The sequence below is a fragment of the Aquarana catesbeiana genome, linkage group LG02 (genome assembly GCF_042186555.1).
Source record: "Aquarana catesbeiana isolate 2022-GZ linkage group LG02, ASM4218655v1, whole genome shotgun sequence".
Lineage (NCBI taxonomy): Eukaryota > Metazoa > Chordata > Amphibia > Anura > Ranidae > Aquarana > Aquarana catesbeiana.
The window spans coordinates 797,432,964-797,454,862 of record NC_133325.1 but is presented as its reverse complement, the minus strand read 5'-3'; the positions used below and the strand labels follow the sequence as shown (position 1 = coordinate 797,454,862).

General features: G+C 44.4%; 1 protein-coding gene across 9 annotated transcripts in view; it reads left to right on the top strand.

Moving 5' to 3' along the window:
• STXBP5L (syntaxin binding protein 5L) overlaps nucleotides 1–21,899 on the top strand; it is a 391,287-nt gene that overhangs the window by 291,548 nt on the left and 77,840 nt on the right. For 5 of the 9 annotated variants that reach the window (XM_073617498.1, XM_073617499.1, XM_073617501.1 and 2 more), the window contains exons 19-20: nucleotides 8,115–8,186; nucleotides 12,046–12,111. In XM_073617498.1, coding sequence (XP_073473599.1) covers nucleotides 8,115–8,186; nucleotides 12,046–12,111 — 138 coding nt within the window. The remainder of the gene's footprint in view (nucleotides 1–8,114; nucleotides 8,187–12,045; nucleotides 12,112–21,899) is intronic. The other 4 variants (XM_073617500.1, XM_073617506.1, XM_073617503.1 and 1 more) reach the window with 1 other exon arrangement.

Sequence of the window (21,899 nt, the reverse complement as noted above, 5' to 3'; positions counted from 1 at the left end):
TACACCTCTCTACTCGAATTGTGGAGCACTCTTCTTTCGCCAACTGCCCCAGGTCTCTCAAATTGGAAAGGTTCCTTTTCCCAACTGCTGAGCTCTCCACAGGAGCTCTATGGGATTCAGATCTGGACTCATTGCTGGCCAGTTCAGTACTCTCCAGTGCTTTGACTTAAACCATTTCTGGGTCCTTTTTTTATGTGTACTTTGGGTCATCGTCCTGCTGTAAGACCCGTGACCTCTGACGGAGATCCAACTTTCTGACACCGGGCCCTACGTTGCACCCCATAATTCTTTGGTAGTCTTCAGATTTCAGAATGCCATGCACACGATCAAGACATCCAGTGCCTGAAGCCGCATAGCAACCCCAAAACCTCAGTGAACCTCCACCATGTTTGACTGTAGGGACTGTATTCTTTTCTTTAAAGGCCTCTTTTCTTTTTCTGAAAACAGTAGAATGATGGGCTTTACCAAAAAACGGTAATTTTGTTTGGTCTCTTCCACAGCATATTCTCCCAAAAGCATTTTGGCCTCGGGTAAGTTTTGGTCAACTCCAATCTGGCTTTTTTTTAATGTCTGTGTCAGCACTGGGATCCTCCTGGGTCTCCTACCTCCTTCAGATGGTGACGTATAATGCACGCAGACACACTTGAATTTGTCTGGAAGTTGAGGTTCTTTATCCACCATTCGAACAATCAATTGTACTCTTTTATCCACGTTCAGAGAGATTAGCTACAGTGCCATGGGCTGTAAACTTCCCGACAATGTTGTGCACAGTAGACACAGGAACATTAAGATCTCTGGAGATGGACCTGTAACGTTGCGATTGTCCATGCTTTTCCACAATTTTTGTTCTCCAATCCTCATACAATTCTTTGCTGCTCTTTCTCTTCTCCATGCTCAGTGTAACACACACAGACACACAACAGAAAAGTTGAGTCAATTTTTCACCATTTTAACTGGTTGCCGGTGTGATTTCTATATTGTGAGCACCTGTTAATTGATACATTGCAGTTCAATTGCAAATTACAGGAGCATCACAATCTTGGAATGCAATTATTTCTTACAATTTTGAGAAGGTGCCAATAATTTTGTCCAGTCCATTTTTGGAGTTTTGCGTAAAATGTGTCAGATATGGCTTTTTGTATCTCCAATTTTTTTTTTTGTGTCATACCAATACAAACAAAAGAAACAAAAATGAGAATGCCTAAACGTTTGTACCGTATATACTCGAGTATAAGCCGAGTTTTTCAGCACATTTTTTTGTGCTGAAAGTGCCCCCCTCGGCTTCATACTCGAGTCAAGCAAAAAATGTCATTTTCCGAACCGAATTTGGGGCCCCGTATCTCGGGGGCACTTAGTGCTAGGAACCCCAAATTTGGTGTGCAAACCCAGTGGAACTAGTACCACAACATATCTAAAGCTGGGGTTCCTGGCACTAAGTGGCCCCGAGATACGGGGCCCCAAACTCAGGTCGGAAAATGTCATTCTCTGCTTGACATTTTCTGAACCGATTTTTGGGGCCCTGTATCTCGGGGCCACTTGGTGCTAGGAATCACAGCTTTGGATGTAGTATGATGCTAGTTCGACTAGGTATGCACACCAAATCTGGGGTGCCTAGCACTAAGTGGCCCCGAGATACGGGGCCCCAAATTTGGCCAACTGTATCCATCTGCAGCAATGTCATTTCGGGACCCTTTGGGTCTAGAGACCCCAAATTTTGGATGCACCTAGGGGGCATATAGGAACCCTTAACTACCGAGTTTGAAGTTCGGGGGACCTATGGCTTCAAATGGGCACAGTGAGGAATGCAAATGGGCATTGTTGACCCTCTTTTCCACTTACAGTAGCTGTGCATTTCTCACCCTCGGCTTATACTCGAGTCAATAAGTTTTCCCAGTTTTTTGTGGTAAAATTAGGTGCCTCGGCTTATATCCGGGTCGACTTATACTCGAGTATATACGGTAATTGCAGCAATTTTCTGGGCAAAGTGGTGCATTATCTGACAGAAATGCAGGGTGCCAATATTTTTGGCCATGACTGTATAGATTATAGTTGCACTTTAACCACTTGCCAACCAGCTGCCGTCATTATACGGCGGCGGGTCGGCACGATCCCGCAAATCGTATGCGGCACCTTTAAGCACAATAGGCACGTGCCCGCTGCATGGCAGGGGAACCCGATGTGCGTGGTCGGCGGCCACGATGTCCGCCTGCCACTCGCGATCGTGGGCATGAGAGCCAAAACAGGGATTTGTGTGTGTAAACACACAAATCCCCGTTCTGACAGGAGAGGAGAGACTGATCTGCTGTTCGTATTCATTACGAACAGCGATATGTCTCCTCCCCCAGTCAGTCCCATCCCCCCACAGTTAGAAACACACACAAGGGAATACATTTAACCCCTTGATCGCTCCCTACTCTTAACTCCTTCTCTGCCAGTGACATTTACATAGTAATCAGCGTTTGTTTTTTTTATAGCGCCGATCGCTGTATAAATGTCAATGGTTCCAAAAAAGTGTCAAAAGTGTCCGATCTGTCTGCCAAAATGTCAAAGTCCTGCTAAAAATCGTAGATCACTGCCATTAGTGGTAAAAAAAATAAAATAAATAATATTAAAAATGCCATAAATCTATCCCCTATTTTTTAGATGCTATAACTTATTTGCGCAAACCAATCAATATACGCCTATTGCGATTTTTTTTTTTTTTTTACCAAAATTATGTAGAAGAATACATATTGGCCTAAACTGATGAAGAAATTTAGTTTTTTACATTTTTTTTAGATATTTATTATAACAAAAAGTAAAAACTATTGTTTTTGTTTTTTTTTTTCAAAATTGTCGGTCTTTTTTTGTTTATAGCGCAAAAAAAAAAAAAACGCAGAGGTGATCAAATACCACCAAAAATAAGGGGAAAAAAAGGACGTCAATTTTATTTGGGTACAGCGTCGCACAACCGCGCTATTGTCAGTTACGCAGTGCCGTATCGCAAAAAATGGCCTGGTCATTAAGGGGGCAAATCCTTCCGGTCCATAAAGGGGTTATAAACCCTCGTGTTTTTTCACCTTAATGCATCCTTGCACTAAGGTGAAAAAACACCTGGCAGTGACCGGCCCCCCGGTTTACCTTCCTGAGCCCTGGAATTACCCACGGCGGAGGCATGCTATTCCTCTGCCTGGGGTTCTCGGCTCTTGATTGGATAGATTGATAACAGCACAGCTATTGGCTCCCGCTGCTGTCAATCAAATCCAATGATGCGCCACTGGGGGGGGGGGGCGGGGCGAGTCCGGCATTCTGCGTCTATGGACGCAAATGCTGGACTCTGGAGTGCGCCCACAAGGTAACCCCCCCTAAGAGAGCGCTTCTCCTAGGGGGTTATACAATGCGGGGAGGAGCTACCAGCGCCGCCGAGGGACCCCATAAGAGGACGATCGGGGCCACTCTGTGCAAAACGAACTGCACAGTGGAGGTAAGTATAACATGTTTGTTTTTTGTATTTTTTTAAACTCGAAGCTTTACAATCACTTTAAGTGGTTAAGCAGTTAGAAGAGAATAGATGAAACCACCCGTAAAACTTTAGGCAATGCCCATCATCGTATTGTTCTGGTATTTGCTCACATTTCCATGTAAATACTCGGATGAATTCCTCTCGTTAATCTGCGTTGAACCAGGAAGAGTCATATCCCGCAGCACAGTGAAGGCTCAGGCTTCCTCCAGCAGAATAGGCCATAAATCTCTCAGCTGTTCTGGGTTTTCTGTTAATCGGACTCTCAGGTCTTTCCACGCTCAGCCCAGAGCCATCTTCCTGACACGTGAACTGAAAACGCATGAATCCTATCAGGACAGAGGTGCCTGGCTCCGTGCCGCAGGCAACCTTTCCACTGTCTCTGGCCGTGAAAGAGAGGAATAAAAAAATAGAACGAGGAAACAAAACAAAAAATAACAAAACAGAATGAGGATGAATTTGTCAATCAGGGTCCTGTGCTTATGCGACTTCCAGTCAGATCTGCTTCATGTAATGGACAGAAGAGGCTGCAGGACTCAAGATTCTCTGCAGGCTGATTAGATCTGTCTAGGAAAATGCTGCTTTAATTAGATGCCAGGAAACGCAGCCCAGATAATGTAGAACATTTCAGGAAGCCAGCATTGTACTTCCCAGATCTGTACCATTGCGTATTTTTTTTTTTTTTGCTGCACTTTACAGAAAGCAGACAACGGTTCCTCTTTCTCCTGTAGTGGTGATCAGCCTGGAGGCACAGGAGAAGCAAAGTATTGTCTTATTTATTTATTACAGGTACTTGTATAGCGCCGTCTATTTACACAGTGCATTACATATACAGTATCTCACAAAAGTGAGTACACCCCTCACATTTTTGTAAATATTCTATTATATCTTTTCATGTGACAACACTGAAGAAATGACACTTGTCTACAATGTAAAGTAGTGAGTGTACAGCTTGTATAACAGTGTAAATGTGCTGTCCCCTCAAAATAACAACACACAGCCATTAATGTTAACCGCTGGCAACAAAAGTGAGTACACCCCTAAGTGAAAATGTCCCCTGCATCTGTCCCCTGCCAGCTCTAACACTAAGAACCGAGTGATCGAACACCGCCGATCACTCGGTTCTCACAGCTCCAAAAGCAGTTTTATTACAGTTTTAAAAAAAATACAGTCCTGCAAATGCAGGTAGTGCAGAGTAAAGAAGAGAAAGAAAACAACAACAAGGTAATACGCCCCACAGGGCAAAAGTAGTATCCCAAGTCATAATACTATACAATACAGGAACTGCAACAGAATGTCAAAATATAATAATCATTAGTTATTTTTAGAGAAACCAATGAGTCCATGGGAGCCAAGCCTTTTCAAATGGTGTCAGTGAATTATTCCCTAAAGCTAATAGTTTTTCAAGGGAGTAATGCGATTATACAATTGGCATAACTTCTGAAAGGTTTGGCACCACCCAATGTCTCGTGGTGACAAGTCTAGCACCAAGTATTATAGTGGATACCATCTTCTGGAACTCGGGGGGGAATTCATCAATGCTTCAAAATTGCTAGGGCCGGTTTGGGGTTAGTAAGAATTCCCGTGACATTGGAGAGAAGATGGAACATGCTCCTCCAGAAGCTTCTTAAGTTTTTACATGTCCAGAATATGTGTAGTAAGTTACCAATTTGGCAACAGCCACAACAGCAATGGGGAGATCCTGACCGAGAGAATTGGGCTATGCGAAGGAGAGTGTGAGGTACCATCTGGTCACTATTTTTTGTGTCAACTCCCAGTGGGATATATTGTAGGAGTAACGACCAAGAAGTATTTTGGAAAGCAATTGGATTTTCCAGTGCGTTGGGTATCCAATTTCAAAACCATGGGCATTAATATGGAATACTCCCGTCTTTGTGACTTTAACATCCTTCACTCTTCTGGGAAAACGTTCCACAAGACTTTGAAGTGTCTGTACCCATTTGTGAGGTCGGGTACTGATGTTGGATAAGAAGACTTGACTAGCAAGTGGTGTTCTAATTCATCCCAAAAGGTAATCTGTAGGGATGAAGTCAGGGCTTTGTACAGGACACTCCAGTTCCTCAACACCAAACTGGTCAAACCATGACTTTGTGCATACTGGTAAAGTCATGCTAGCACAGGACCGTCCCACAAAATTGTCACCACAAGACTTGTTAGGAACAAATCCCAACATTTATATCTTCACAGGTAGTACAGACACCTGAATCCAATCAGCATGACGTGTCAAGACATCTATTGACTGCTAAGTAATTGTTCTTAAGAATATTCGTGGCATAGACATTCCTGCTGCAGTCATCCAAGCATGCATGTTTATCCACAAGGAAGACACACCTTGGCTCTAATCCCTGGCCGCACTCTGTAGATGACCTCCTTTGACCAGGAATGTGAGATGATATGATTGGATCTCCTGGAGATGACTTCACTCATATTGGTGCAGTCGGTGGTTCTATGGTTCTTTTACAGCTTGCCTGCATTACATGTTTCTACTTCATGTTTATGTATATTTATTTTGTCTTTGGGAAGATCAGTGTGGACTTAATGTGATGGCTGAGCATGAACAGCTAAAAATAAAAAAGAAAGAAACTGTTCTCAATGAAAAAAATACGTTAAACAATCCATTCCTTAACTACTAATATATCCCAGTAAGGCACAAGCCATTTATTTATAACAGAAGTGGCTTGGTCAGCAAGCACGCATTATCCTAAAGGAAGGCTGCACAACCATTGGCTGCCATGAATTACCTCCTGAAAATGCCCCCTGCTTGCCTAAACGTAAAAAATATATACAATTTGGCTGGACATACACTTTAGTGGTAAGAAAGCTTGGAGTGCTGAATTTTTCTCCTTCAGGCTCCAATAAGCCAGGCATAGCTGGTTTGAATCTCAGGCCGGTTTAGTAGGGATCATCCGAGATTCAAACCATGTATTGGCAGGCTAAACGTACCCAAGTTGATTGATCGATCAGTTTGGGTACAACCATCCTGTTGGGTTTTAAATACGATTATTGCTAGCGGCTATTAGAGCCGCTAGCAGTAGTCAATGTGTTCTCTTGGCGGGGGATGGCTCCCCCTTGCCCCCTCAATGGGAGAACACAATGGCTCCGCGGGAGAAATCCATGCGATTTTAGATCCATCTGTGGCCTGCTTTATAGTGCAGATATGTGATTGAAATTTCTCCAAAGTATCTATGACAGATGGCCCAGGCTGACAACCTTGCGATCTGTGATCTTCCCTGAAGTGATGTGGAAAACTATTTGGGGGGGGAATGACAGGCTGAGCTGCAAAGAGTAAAGCCTCGTACACATGCTTAGACTTTCGGATGACCGAACGTCTGATTTTTGTGTTATGCTGGTCTCATGTCGAAAGTGAAGAGGTTACGCACAATACGAAAATTTTCGTACGACAGAATACAACGTCAGAAGTGACGTAACGTGTTGAATAGTTTTGTATGTATTCTTTCGTTACTGAGCATGCGTAGTCTTCCTCTTACGGATTTTTTTCATGCGAAAACCGTACTAATGAAACGAAAATCGGACGTTCACATCCGACAAAAATTTTATAGTCTGCACATCCAGCTTTTGCCTGACGAAAAAAGTGAAATCGGCTGTCGAAAAGCACAGTACTAACGATCCAAAAATCGGCAGACAGCACGTTGTACAAATTTTTCCATTTGATTTTCGTATCGTGTGTACGGGCCTTTAGACTTGAACAGATTTAGTGCTTCAGCTGTGGATTTTGAGGATTAATCGATCCACAGTGCCTGCAGCTGCAGAGTTCAGTAAAGGCTTATTGTAGAGCAGTGATGGAGAACCTTGGCACCCCAGATGTTTTGGAACTACATTTCCCATAATGCTCACCTACACTGCAGAGTGCATGAGCATTGCGGGAAATGTAGTTCCAAAACATCTGGGGTGCCAAAATTCTCCATAACTGTTGTAGAGTTTATTTATTGTTCATTAAGCATATGAAAATACTTTAATTGCCACCGCTTGGCCAAATACTAACTTTAAACAGGCCATTCCACTTAAAGCTGGAAATTCAGACTGGAGGACTCTTCTTAGTTTTGGGGACTTCACTGGAGAGATCTCCCTGTCCTCCTTCCTGTTTTTTTTCTCATGTACTTGCATCCACCTTTAGGTGTTCCCACTACTTCTTCTGTTGCAGGCCCCTAATGTAAGACAAATTATACATCCAATAGGAAGAGTGTGACGTCCTAATAATGGCCACAGCAGGTGAGCTGACCCTGAAACCCAAGCACAAACACCTCACCACTGGAGACCACTAGAAACATAAGGTTATTTACAGTAACTCTTTGGCATCTACCAAGAATTGGAATAAATGTTTGGCCAGAGTGACCCTTTCATGGAGTTGTTTGTCATTGATGCATGATAATTCACTTGTACCTTCAACTGTCCGACTGTTGACATCCACACTGTTGTTCCCAAAGATCTGTTACCTGATGGTTGTCACGCTGGTGGTGGGTGGTCACCTCAGCCGCTATGAACGTCACGTTCTTTCACCGTAGACCTTTGTTTTTCTTTCTTCCCTCTGCCTGCTGCTGCTGCTGATCTGCTGATGTTCTGGCATGCTCCACAGACAACTTTTGCATGCGTGGCCTGTCTAATTTTTACCCAGATTTAACGAAACGGATCCGAACTTCCTATCAGAGTAAGTTCTCAGACGGCAGAGCTTGGTGCTTGTGTTTGCCTTATATCTTATGAAATGTGTTTTTTTTTCTCTCAAACACATTTCTCCTGCATGGGTTCTTCTGTTGTCGGCTTATGGAACGTATGGAGCTCAGCTGGCAGTCTGCTGGCTTGTTGTTATTTTGTGAACGTTGTACTAGACTGCACAGTGATGCCACGACAGAAATGTGTCTGCCGGATTTAGCAGGATAATTATGTGTATACACTGTGACCTGTTTGTGACTTGTTTTTATGGGTGATGTCTGTGCTGATATAAACGTTGTACTTTGTATACAGTCTCGTATTGTCCTTTTGTGATCTGACCTTCTGACCTATATTGTCCCACCCCTTCTCTTCCTGCAAGATGGTCTCCTGTCAAATGTTTTAAAGTATATTTATTTTGGATACAGTAAGGGATGCTTAAAGCCTAGTACACACTAACAGATTTTTTTGGTTCAACCCAGTGGGCAGGAGGCAAGCTCGGGAGGAGATCCTGTTCTAACTGTCCAATGTTGTCATGATACAACGGGTTCTCAACTGCCCATTGTCCAGTCCACATAGAAAACATTCCTGTTTTAGGAATGGAAAACCTTATTTTTATAAGAAGTAATGGGTATATTTACAATGGTGCCAACATCCCTTGGACTATCCACAATACAACATCTTGGAAAATATGGGACTTTTCATGGCAGACACATTGTTACATTTGATCACCAAATCTTTATACATTCTCCATGTTCCCACATCAATGTCAATATACCCAGATTCCAATATAATAGTTGGTCGTGTGAGAAGAGCTCAACGCGTTTCAAAGAATCCTCATCAGGGTCTGCAATCAAGATCTAGCTATAATAAATAAATAAATAATCTCTCTCTCTCTCTCTCTCTCTCTCTCTCTCTCTCTCTCTCTCTCTGAGAGAGAGAGAGAGAGAGATAGATATATACAGTATCTCACAAAAGTGAGTACACCCCCTACATGTTTTATTATATCTTTGCATGTGACAACACTGAAGAAATGACACTTTGCTACAATGTAAAGTAGTGAGTGTACAGCTTGTATAACAGTGTAAATTTGCTGCCCCCTCAAAATAACTCAACACACAGCCATTAATGTCTAAACCGCTGGCAACAAAAGTCAGTACACCCCTAAGTGAAAATGTCCAAATTGGGCCCAATTAGCCCTTTTCCCTCCCTGGTGTCATGTGACTCGTTAATGTTACAAGGTCTCAAGTGAGAATGGGGAGCAGGTGTGTTAAATTTGGTGTCATTGCTCACACTCTATCATACTGGTCACTGGAAGTTCAACATGGCACCTCATGGCAAAGAACTCTCTGAGGATCTGAAAAAAAGAATTGTTGCTCTACATCAAGATGGCCTAGGCTATAAAAAGATTGCCAAGACCCTGAAACTGAGCTTCAGCACGGTGGCCTAGACTATACAGCAGTTTAACAGGACAGGTTCCACTCAGAACAGGCCTCACCATGGTCCACCAAAGAAGTTGAGGTCACGTGCTCAGCGTCATATCCAGAAGTTGTCTTTGGGAAATAGACGTATGAGTGCTGCCAGCATTGCTGCAGAGGTTGAAGGGGTGGGGGGTCAGCTTGTCAGTGCTCAGACCATACGCCACACACTGCATCAAATTGGTCTGCATGGCTATCGTCCCAGAGGGGAAGCCTCTTCTAAAGATGATGCACAAGAAAGCATGCAAACAGTTTGCTGAAGACAAGCAGACTTAGGACATGGATTTCTTGAACCATGTCCTGTGGTCTGATAAAACCAAGATAAACTAAATTGGTTCGATGGTGTCAAGCATGTGTGGCGGCAACCAGGTGAGGAGTACAGAGACAAGTGTCTCTTGCCTACAGTCAAGCATGGTGGTGGGAGTGTCATGGTCTTGGGCTGCGTGAGTGCTGCCGGCACTGGGGAGCTACAGATCATTGAGAGAACCATGAATGCCCACATGTACTGTGACATACTGAAGCAGAGCATGATACCCTCCCTTCGGAGACTGGACCGCAGGGCAGTATTCCAACATGATAACGACCCTAAACACACCTCCAAGACAACCACTGCCTTGCTAAAGAAGCTGAGGGTAAAGGTGATGGACTGGCCAAGCATGTCTGCAGACCTAAACCCTATTAAGCATCTGTGGGGCATCCTCAAACGGAAGGTGGAAGAGCGCAAGGTCTCTAACCATCATCCATATTGTATAGAAAGAGAGAGCCTGGGGCTACCCTAGAATAGCAGCTCCGTGATGTCTTCATGGAGGAGTGGAAGAGGACTCACTCCAGTGGCAACCTATGAAGCTCTGGTGAACTCCATGCCCAAGAGGGTTAAGGCAGTGCTGGAAAATAATGATGACCACACAAAATATTGACACTTTGGGCCCAATTTGGACATTTTCACTTATCGGTGTACTCACTTTTGTTGCCAGCAGTTTAGACATTAATGGCTGTGTGTTGAGTTATTTTGAGGGGACAGCAAATTTACAATGTTATACAAGCTGTACACTCACTACTTTACATTGTAGCAAAGTGTCATTTCTTCAGTGTTGTCACATGAAAAGATAGAATAAAATATTTACAAAAATGTGAGGGGTGTACTCACTTTTGTGAGATATATATATATATATATATATATATATATATATATACACACACACACACACATATATACACTGTATTGGGACGCCTGCCTTTACACACACATGAACTTTAATGACGTCTTAGTCCGTAGGGTTCAATATCGAGTTGCCCACCCTTTGCAGATATAACAGCTTCAACTCTTCTGGGAAGGCCGTCCACAAGGTTTAGGAGTGTGTCTATGGGAATGTTTCACCATTCTTCCAGAAGCGCATTTGTGAGGTCAGACACCGTTGTTGGACGAGAAGGCCTGGCTCGCAGCCTCCGCTCTAATTCATCCCAAAGGTGTTCTATCGGGTTGAGACCAGGACTCTGTGGTCAAATATACCCATAGACACACTCCTAAACCTTGTGGACGGCCTTCCCATAAGAGTTGAAGCTGTTATAGCTGTTTATGTCCGTGTAAAGGCAGGCGTCCTAATACCTTTGACAATATAGTGTGTATGTGTGTGTATATATATATATATATATATATATATATATATATATATAAAAAATGAAAATTATCAATTAAATAGTAATTCTGATTTCCAAATCTGAAGATAAGCCCAGCACTTACAAATAAATGCTGAACCAATTACTTAGCAGCCAAATTAAAAACAGTCCCAGTCATAAAATCCAGAGGGTGTCTTAGGTGGCCACGGCAGGAACAGAGTGCACACGAGGACCCAGGGAGAGCCAAAGCAGAATGGCATGCTGCAACAATATTGGTTACAGTTAAGCATACTACTTGCAATCCTCTAGGTCTGTACAAGAAGTGTATCAGAACAAAGCACAGATAATAGTCATCCACTTACACTGCAGGCAGGTTTTCTGGGAGCTCGCCATTGTTTTTATCACCTGAATAACACAAGTTGCAATGTCTAACAAATAGGTTTAATCTTCCACGAGTCATAAATGTTTACTGCTTTCAGCTCCAATTGATGTCACCTTTAAAATCTATTGCAGCTTGCTTTCATCTGCCAGCACTGGAAGAGGACCTGCTCCCCGAGACAAGACCTAAATAATTGCGCTTAGCTGTAGATTATGTAATTTTCTGCAATCGTTTGAAAAGAAAAGAGTGATTTCTTGTGTACAGGGGAGGCAGTGCGGTGGGGACTATGTGATGAAAGTACTCAGAGCAGAAGAGTTCTCTGGGGGGCACTTCAAAGTGCTGCGGCTCACATCCTTATTATTCTAATGGGAATGTTTTACTTTCAGGTCTACAAGAACTCACAGACAGCCCCGTGTCCCTGGACCTGGATCGCTGCAAGTCCCCAACTTCAGGTACGTGTGATGAAATGTGAGCATCTGTGCCGCCAAATCAGGGGGGGGGGGTCTACGCTGGGGGGCATCTCAGGGGATCTACACTGTTATATATTAGGAGGAGGCTTGTGCTGCCATATCTGGGAACAGGGAAGGGGGGCTGCACTTGGGGTGCATCTGATCCCAGGGGATCTGTCATATGTGAGGGGTCCTGTGCTGCCAAATCTCAGAGAGGGGAGGGTCACATAGTGCACACTGCCACCATATTGAGGAAGATCCATGCTGTCATATCTAAAGGGGGTCAATCTGTGCTGGGGGAGCATCATTTCAGGGTATCTGCAAAGTCATATGTGGGGGAGGGTATAGTTTTTGCCACCATATCTGAGGGGGTTGGTCTACGCCGGGGGGGGGGGGGGGGATCATATCTCAGGGGATCTACACTGCCATATGTAAAGGGTTCTGTGCTGCCAAATGGAATGGGGGGTCCACACAGTCAGATCTGGGAGGGTGGGGGCCCTCCATCATATCTGAGGGGTGGTCTACACTGGCAAGCATCGTAATCTCAAGGAATCTAAACTGTCATATGTTAGTGGGGGAAAGTCTGCAATGCCTTATCTGAGGGGGAGGTCTATACTGGGAGAAGCATCATATCTCAGGGTAACTGCACTGTCATATGTGAAAGGGGTCTGTGTTGGCATATCTGAGGGGGTAGGGGGTCTGTGTTGTCATCTGTGAGTGGGCCTCTGTGTTATCAAATCTGGGGGGTCTGTGTTGTCATATCTGAGGGGGGGTCTGTGTTGTCATATCCAAGGGGGGGTCTTTGTTGTCATATCTGATGGGGGGTCTGTGTTGTCATTTTGGGGGTGGGGGGGTCTGTGTTGTCATATCTGATGGGGGGGTCTGTGTTGTCATATCGGGGGGGGGGGCTGTGTTATCATATCTGAGGGGGGGGCCGTGTTATCATATCTTTTTTTTGTAATTCCTTTATTAGTGTAAAATAGTCATGGGAAACACATATATTAGAGGTATGCATCTGAGTATGTCATCAACAGAAACTCCAACATATGAACGGCTAATCAAGAGCACTAAGACAGCGATCTCAGAGGAAGTATTCAATAGAACAATCCAAAAACATGACTGTAGCATACATAGAACTGCCCCCCCAATGTCAGGGGAGCAAACATCATAATATTAGCTATGAAACAGTAGAAGGCACACATGGTAAGGTCATGCGTGCCGACAGGTGGAAGACCTTGAACGATCAAAGGGGTTCCACTGATCTATCAATCAGAAATTAGAAAGAGCGGGAAGGAGATGAATGGAGAGCTCATCAAGGTAGGCGTCAGTATATACAAAATAATTCCATGGCCTCCAAATTTCCGTACACGTTTCTTCCGTGTTACGCAGTGTGGCTGTGAGTCACGTAAGTTGTTGACTTTAGCGAACCACAGAGCCTTCGTGGGGGGGGGTCAGTATCTCTCCAGCGAAGTGGGATGCAGGCCTTCGCGGCATTTAGGAGTTGCATTGTGAGAGGAGATTTGTATTTTTTAACAGGTGGATCCGAAGTGCAATAAACAGGCTGCAGGGTTAGCATGCAGAGAGACAGCTGTAAGTTGTTTAATGACAGAGGCTACATCTTGCCAAAACTGTCGAATTTTAGGACATTCCCAGAAAATGTGGACCATAGTCCCACCCACCGCGCCACAACGCTAACAGGAATCCGGGACCTGGGGGAACATACGGTGAAGCTGGGAGGGGACCCTGAACCATTGAGTAAGGATCTTATAACTAGTCTCTTGTACCCGCGTGGCAATGGACGACTTTTGAGAAAAATGGAGGACCTTTAGTCTTTGGACAGGAGTAAGGCTCAGAGACAGATCTGTTTCCCATTTAGTGAGAAATGGAGGGACATGTTCTTCTCCAGGATGAATTAAGGAGGAATATAGCAAGGAGAGGAAATGACGTATCGATTCCCCTCTGTGACATAGTGATTCAAAACAAGTGAGCGGGTGAGAGATGCCTGGGGTACGGAAACAACGTCGGAGGACAAAAAGGGCAGTTGGAAGCTGCTCCAAAAGTCCAGAGGAGGGTCAGTAAGATGGGCTAAGTCGGAAGAAGTTAGGGCCCCTGTTGACACAAGGAAGTCTATCACGTGAGTATAGCCCTGAGCTTTAAGACGACTAAACTGCCCACCTTGAAGATCGGGAACAAATTCAGGATTACCTGAGATGGGAATCATAGGCGAGGGAATTGGGGAAATGGAAGAGGTTCGAAACGTTTCCCTTGTGACCTGTAAAGTACTGCCTAAGGTAGGATGCACAGACAATTGTCTAGGTATGGGGGAAGATATCCACGGCCAACTCAAAGCCGTGCCCCGAGAATCTTCCAATTCCATGGAGACCCAGAGCTTGACCTCCCCATGGCAGTGCCAATCAACAATCCTGTTGAGATGTGCGGCCCTGTAGTATGCCCGAATATCTGGAAGAGCAAGGCCCCCAGCGACCTTCGGTAGCGATAGTCTCTGCAGTGTTTGACGTGGTTTCCGGTGCGACCAGACAAATTTCCGGAACTGCGAGTCAATAGTGCGAAAGAAGAGAGGCGGGAGTCGTATGGGAAGGGCTTGCAGTAGGAAGAGGATCCTAGGGAGCACTGTCATTTTGAGGGCATTGCAACGGCCAAACCATGCCACAGTTAAGGAATGCTAGTGCAGCAGGTCCTCCTTCAGTTTGATAAGGAGTGGCTCAAAATTGGTGTCACAGTTTGGACAGGTCAAAAGTGATGTTGGTGCCCAAGTATTTAATCGCCGTAGCTGCCAACTGGAAAGGAAAAGAAGGCCCCAGACTCTGGATCACGTCCAGGTCCACAGAGATGTTAAGGGCAGAGGATTTCCCAAAGTTTATTTTGAAATGGGACAAAGTCCCATACGCTTGCAGAGCCTTTAGGAGGTTTGGAAGAGAGGTAAGTGGGTCTCTAAGGAAAAAGATCAGGTCGTCGACAAATGCTGCCACCTTATGGTCCCCCGAGGATTTACAATAACCGGTGATGTTAGGATCATCTCTGACCTTGCAGAGGAAGGGCTACAATGTCAAAATAAATATAAGGGGGGAGAGGGGGCAGCCCTGTCTTGCCCTGTTCGATATGTCAAAAAAGTCAGACCTAGTCTCATTGACTTTTACAGCCGCAGATGGTCTCATATCTGAGGGGGGATATGTGTTGTCATATCTGAGGGGGGATATGTGTTGTCATATCTGAGGGGGCTCTGTGTTATATCTGAGGGGGGGGTATGTGTTGTCATATCTGAGAGGGGGTCTGTGTTGTCATATCTGGGGGGGGGGGTCTGTGTTATCATATATGAGGGGAGATATGTGTTGTCATATCTGAGGGGGGGTCTGTGTTATCATATCTGAGGGGGGGTCTGTGTTGTCATATCTGAGGGGGGGGTCTGTGTCGTCATATCTGAGGGGGGGTCTGCATTGTCATATCTGATGGGGGGTCTGTGTTGTCATATCTGAGGGGGGGTCTGTGTTGTCATATCTGATGGGGGGGTCTGTGTTGTCATATCTGAGGGGGAGGTCTGTGTTGTAATATCTGAGAGGGGGTCTGTGTTGTTATATCTGAGGGGGGGTCTGTGTTGTTATATCTGATGGGGGTCTGTGTTGTCATATCCGAGGGGGGGTCTGTGTTGTCATATCTGAGGGGGGTCTGTGTTGTTATATCTGATGGAGGTCTGTGTTGTCATATCCGAGGGGGGGTCTGTGTTGTCATATCCGAGGGGGGGTCTGTGTTGTCATATCTGAGGGGGGTCTGTGTTGTTATATCTGATGGGGGTCTGTGTTGTCATATCTGATGGGGGGTATGTGTTGGCATATCTGGGGGGGGTCTGTGTTGCCATATCGAGGGCTGTGTTGTCATATCTGATGGGGGGGTCTGTGTTGTCATATCTCATTGGGGGGTCTGTGTTGTCATATCTGGGGGGGGGTCTGTGTTGTCATATCTGATGGGGGGTGTGTTATCATATATGGGGGGGGGGTCTGTGTTGTCATATCTGAGGGGGGTCTGTGTTGTCATATCTGATTGGGGGGGTCTGTGTTATCATATCTGAGGGGGGGTCTGTGTTATCATATCTGAAATGGGGTCTGTGTTCTTATATCGGATGGGGGTCTGTGTTGTCATATCTGATGGGGTGTCTGTGTTGTTATATCTGATGGGGGGTCTGTGTTGTCATATCTGAGGGGAGGTCTGTGTTGTCATATCTCATGGGGGGTCTGTGTTGTTATATCTCATGGGGGATCTGTGTTGTCATATCTGGAGGGGGGTCTGTGTTGTCATATCTGATGAGGGGGTCTGTGTTGTCATATCTGATGGGGGGGTCTGTGTTGTCATATCTGATGGGGGGGTCTGTGTTGTCATATCTCATGGGGGGTCTGTGTTGTCATATCTGATGGGGGGGTCTGTGTTGTCATATCTCATGGGGGTCTGTGTTGTCATATCTCATGGGGGGGTCTGTGTTGTCATTTCTCAGGGGCGGATTTTGTTATGATATGTGAGGGGGTCTGTGTTGCCATATCTGAGGAGGGGGGATTGTGTTGTCATATCTGATGGGGGGGTCTGTGTTGTCATGTCTCGGGGGGGGGGGGGGGGAGAGGATTGTTATGATATGTGAGGGGGTCTGCACTATCATATGTCACAGGGATCTACTCCAAAGTGACACAGAATGGTAATGTCCATTCTTGTTAATATATTTGAAATGATGAATCCCTCCACCTTCCTTTGCCAACTTCTCTAAACTCTTCATGCAAACCAGATTTTGGTGTCACGGTTGGCTGCAATTTCTGGCTGAGATCACAGTGCTGGGAGCCATAATGATTTTCCTCATTGGGCAGATGTTTGAGTTTTCACACCTGTGTGGTTCAAGGTTTGCTTCCTTTTCCTCATAAACAATTCTTAGTGTAATTCTGAGAGCCTCCTGCACTTCTTTTCACAACAACGGTATATGGCGCCAACATTTTGACACCAAATTTCAATAGAGATCATTTTGGTGTAATATGGACTATATGATAACCAAGATAATGAGTTTCTTTTTTCTTTGATAATATTATGTTTATTCATTATAGAATGGTATGATGATAATATTATTAACAACTAGGATTAGGTGCAATGTAAAGCACACTATAGTGCAAACTATTGCATAGTAATTGTATGAGGGGTTAATAACTGTAATGATAGTATTCAGTATATGATTGCTGGGACTTGTAGAACTGTGACGGGACCACAAATTAATGGAAGTCAATGTGAGTCTTACAAACTTTATTTAAAAATAGTACCACCTGTATGGGGAATTGATAGTAATTTGTCTGCACCATCATCCCAAGTTACATAGAACAAAGGAAGAGGGGTATACCAATACAAACACTTAAAAAAACAGTACCACATTTATTGATTATGTTCGATCAAATACTCCAAATAAAAAGCATTTCTGAATATGTGTGTGTGTAAATTATATATATATATACACACACACACGCGCACACTGTATTACTAAAAGTATTGGGACGCCTGCCTTTACACACACACACAAACGTTAATCACATCCCAGTCTTAGTCCGTAGGGTTCAATATTGAGTTGGCCCACCCTTTGCAGCTACAACAGCTTCAACTCTTCTGGGAAGGCCGTCCACAAGGTTTAGGAGGGTGTCTATGGGAATGTTTGACCATTCTTCCAGAAGCACATTTGTGAGGTCAGGCACTGATGTTGGATGAGAAGGCCTGGCTCACAGTCTCCGCTATAATTCATCCCAAAGGTGTTCTATCAGGTTGAGGTCAGGACTCTGTGCAGGCCAGTCAAGTTCCTTCACCCCAAACTCACTCATCCATATCTTTATGGACCTTGCTTTGTTCACTGGCCCAAATCATTTGGTGGAGGGGGGATTATGGTGTGGGGGTTTGTTTTTCAGGGGTTGGGCTTGGCCCCTTAGTTCCAGTGAAGGGAACTCTTAAGGCGTCAGCATACCAAGACATTTTGGACAATTTCATGCTCCCAATTTTTTATAAACAGTTTGGGGATGGCCCCTTCCTGTTCCAACATGACTGCACACCAGTGCACAAAGCAAGGTCCATAAAGATATGGATGAGCGAGTTTGGGGTGGAGGAACTTGACTGACCTGCACAGAGTCCTGACCTCAACCCAATAGAACACCTTTGGGATGAATTAGAGCGGAGACTGTGAGCCAGGCCTTGTCATCCAACATCAGTGCCTGACCTCACAAATGCTCTTCTGGAAGAATGATCAAACATTCCCATAGACACACTCCTAAACCTTGTGGACAGCCTTCCCAGAAGAGTTGAAGCTGTTATATCTGCAAAGGGTGGGCCAACTCAATATTGAACCCTACGGACTAAGACTGGGATGCGATTAAAAGTCATGTGCGTGTAAAGGCAGGCGTCCCAATAATTCTGACAATATAGTGTGTGTATGTGCATATATATATATATATATATATATATTTATATATTACATATACAGTTGTGTGAAAAAGTATTTGCCCCTTCCTGATTTTTTATTTTTTTTTGCATATTTATCACACTTAAATGATTCAGATCATCAAACAAATTTTAATATTACACAAACGATAACCCGAGTAAATCCAGGATGCAGTTTTTAAATGATTATTTCATTTATTAAGGGAAAAATGCTATTCGAACCTGCCTGGCCCTATGTGAAAAAGTAATTGCCCCCTCCCATGCTGAATCATGAATGAACTGGGATTAACCACAATTTTTTGGAAAGCTGACTTAAATTTCACTTGCCACACCCAGGCCTGAGTACTGCCAGACCTGTTGAATCAAGAAATCACATAAATTGAAGCTGTCTGACAACATGAAGCGCGCTAACAGATCACAAAAATCCACACATCACAATCTAAAAAAAAATCAAGAACAGATTAGAAACAAATTAATGTACATGTATTGGTCTAGGAAGGGTTTCAAAGCCAGTTCTAAGGCTTTGGAACTCCAGTGACCCACGGAGAGAGAGCCATTATCCACAAATGGAGATAACTTAGAACAGTGGAACTAGAAATAGAGTCTATTGGACTCTCGGGACACAGGTAAATGATCTGTGTCTGATAAGGGTTCCTTCCACTGCGCTTCTTCAGACTTGGATCCAGTATAATCCACATTAACTGCCGGTAGTTTCAACAATACGTGGAAAAAAATAGAACGTGCCTCCAGTAGTGCAGTATCCGAGGGATTAAAAATGAACCTATCCACCCCGGCTAGTATACAACTCACATTTATTTAAAGCATTAAAAGCATCGGTAATACATCAGAAAGGCCTCACTCAGTTGTGACAAGATTCCACCACCAGGCTCCACCTCTTCTAGTTTCACCACCTCACACGTGGCTTCATCAGGAGGAATGTCATTATATTGTATGTCATTGTATTACAAATGCTTTTAATGCTTTAAAAAAATGCGAGTTTAGCTGGGGTGGATAAGTTCATTTTTAATCCCTCGGATACTGCACTATTGGAGGCACGTTCTGTTTTTTTTCCATGTATTGTTGAAACTACTGGGAGTAAATGTGGATTATACTGGATCCAAGTCTGAAGTAGCGCAGTGGAAGGAACCCTTATCAGACACAGATCATTTACCTGTGTCCTGAGAGTCCAATAGAGGTTACCAAGGATCAGTGAGGATTTCCTGAAGGGAGAGTTCCACAGAGTGCAAGGCGTGTTTGACCCCCTAGTAGGGTCTTGTAAGGAGGTGAGTGAGCATTGCATGTGGTGGCAGGAGCACTATGCATATAGAGGCTGTTTGAAGTAAAGAAACGCTTCACATTTCTCTGCACGTCAGGGGAAGAAATCATCACTTTAACATTGGACTTTTGTTTTGAACACTTATATTGCACATCAGTTTTGTTTTGTTTCTATAATTTTTATGTTTTTCACTGATGCAGCACTGTCTCAATTTTATTTTATTTACTGTTTTTCTGTGGGAGCACATAAGTGACAGCAGCAGCAATTTCAGGTCTCAAAAAAACTCTTTTCTGCATAATAGCGCGCAACTATCCTACTTTTAATATGACATAATTGGTCACGATTAATAAAGCAACCAATTTTTGGTCCAAGAACACCTCCTCCTCCTGTTCCTGGACTGGACTTGGGTCAATAACTCCAAGGCCAATAATAAATAACACGTTATCTCCTCCGATTCCGCAACATGGCTCGTTGACGAAACGTTCAGAAACTAACTGACAAGCACGAAATGAAAAGCGCGAATCAACACTCACCAAACTTCTACTAACACAAAGTTAGCAGAAGGAGCACAAAGGGTGGCGCTAAAGAGCTGAAAAACCACATAGTACGTCACTACGTTCGTGTTTGTTGGCCGACGATTCCTTGCCGTTTGTATGCAAGACAAGTTCCTGGCCAACGCCCTTCGGACAAAAGTCCGAGGTTTGTCTGCGTAAAATCCGATCGTGTGTACGAGGCTTAACAAAGCAAACTTCACTTCAGTAGCTCCCTCAGGTTTTGGCTTCCTGAGTCCCAGGCCAAGAGCAATCTTGGCTTTATTTATACCACCTGCTGGTGGACACAAGTGGATCGTAAAATCTGGTCCGGAACAACCCTGCTAAGGTGGCTGGTAAAACCTGGACCGGATTTTACCTTAGTTCCCTGAAACGAATGCGAGGTGAAACATAATGTCCATCAATCACCTCAATCACTGAGATCAGTCCGGGCACCGAGTCATCCCGACAATGGGATCCTGTGTCTGGATCCGGTGCCGGACTAATGCCAGTCTCAGCCTCTCAGCGAGCCGCTGAGAGCCTGAAACGGCCGCACCGGCCCCTCCACAGCTCAGTGCTCCAGTGAGTGTGAAGGAGCAGAGTGGAGACCTGCTGATTGACACTCTGCAGCTCTCTGCTCGGGAAGAAACTGAGCCATTTGCGATGTTCGATCGGTCAGTTCTCAGTGCAGAAGTTCCGGGGGACAGATGCAGCATCGGACCAATGCTGCATCCACCTAGGTAAGTATAAAAGGGAAAAAAAATGCCATACTTCTTTTTTAATGTGCTTCTTCTTGAGCCACTCCTTTGTTGCCTTGGCGGTATGTTTTGGGTCATTATAATGCTGGAAGACCCATCCATGACCCATCTACATGGCTCCGTCCATTGATCAGCATTTTTCTTCCTTCAAACACGGCAAGTCGAGTTAATGCCAAAGAGATTAATTTTGGTCTCATTTAACCACAGCACTTTCTCCCAACCCTTCTCTGAATCATTTAGATGTTCATTGGCATGACTGTACATGTTCCTTGAGACGGGGGATCTCACCGTGTTTGGAGGAAGAAAGATGCTGACTATGACGCTAAGAACACCATCCCTACAATCAATCTCGACTTTGCCGCAGTGAGGGGCCAATGGATGGGGTCATGTATTGTAAAATCTTGGATGAGAACCTTCTTCCCTCAGCCAAAACACTGAAGATGGGTCGTGGATGGGTCTTCCAGCATGACAATGACCCAAAACATACCACCAAGGCAACAAAGGAGTGGCTCAAGAAGAAGCACATTAAGGTCATGTGGCCTAGCCAATCTCCAGACTTTAATCCTATAGAAAATTTATGGAGGGAGCTGAAACTTCGAGTTGCCAAGCAACAGCCAATAATTCTTAAGGATTTAGAGAGGATCTGCAAAGAGGAGTGGGACAAAATCCCTCCTGAGATGTGTGCAAACCTGGTCACCAACTACAAGAAACGTCTGACCTCTGTGCTTTCCAACAAGGGTTTTTCCACCGAGTACTAAGTCATGT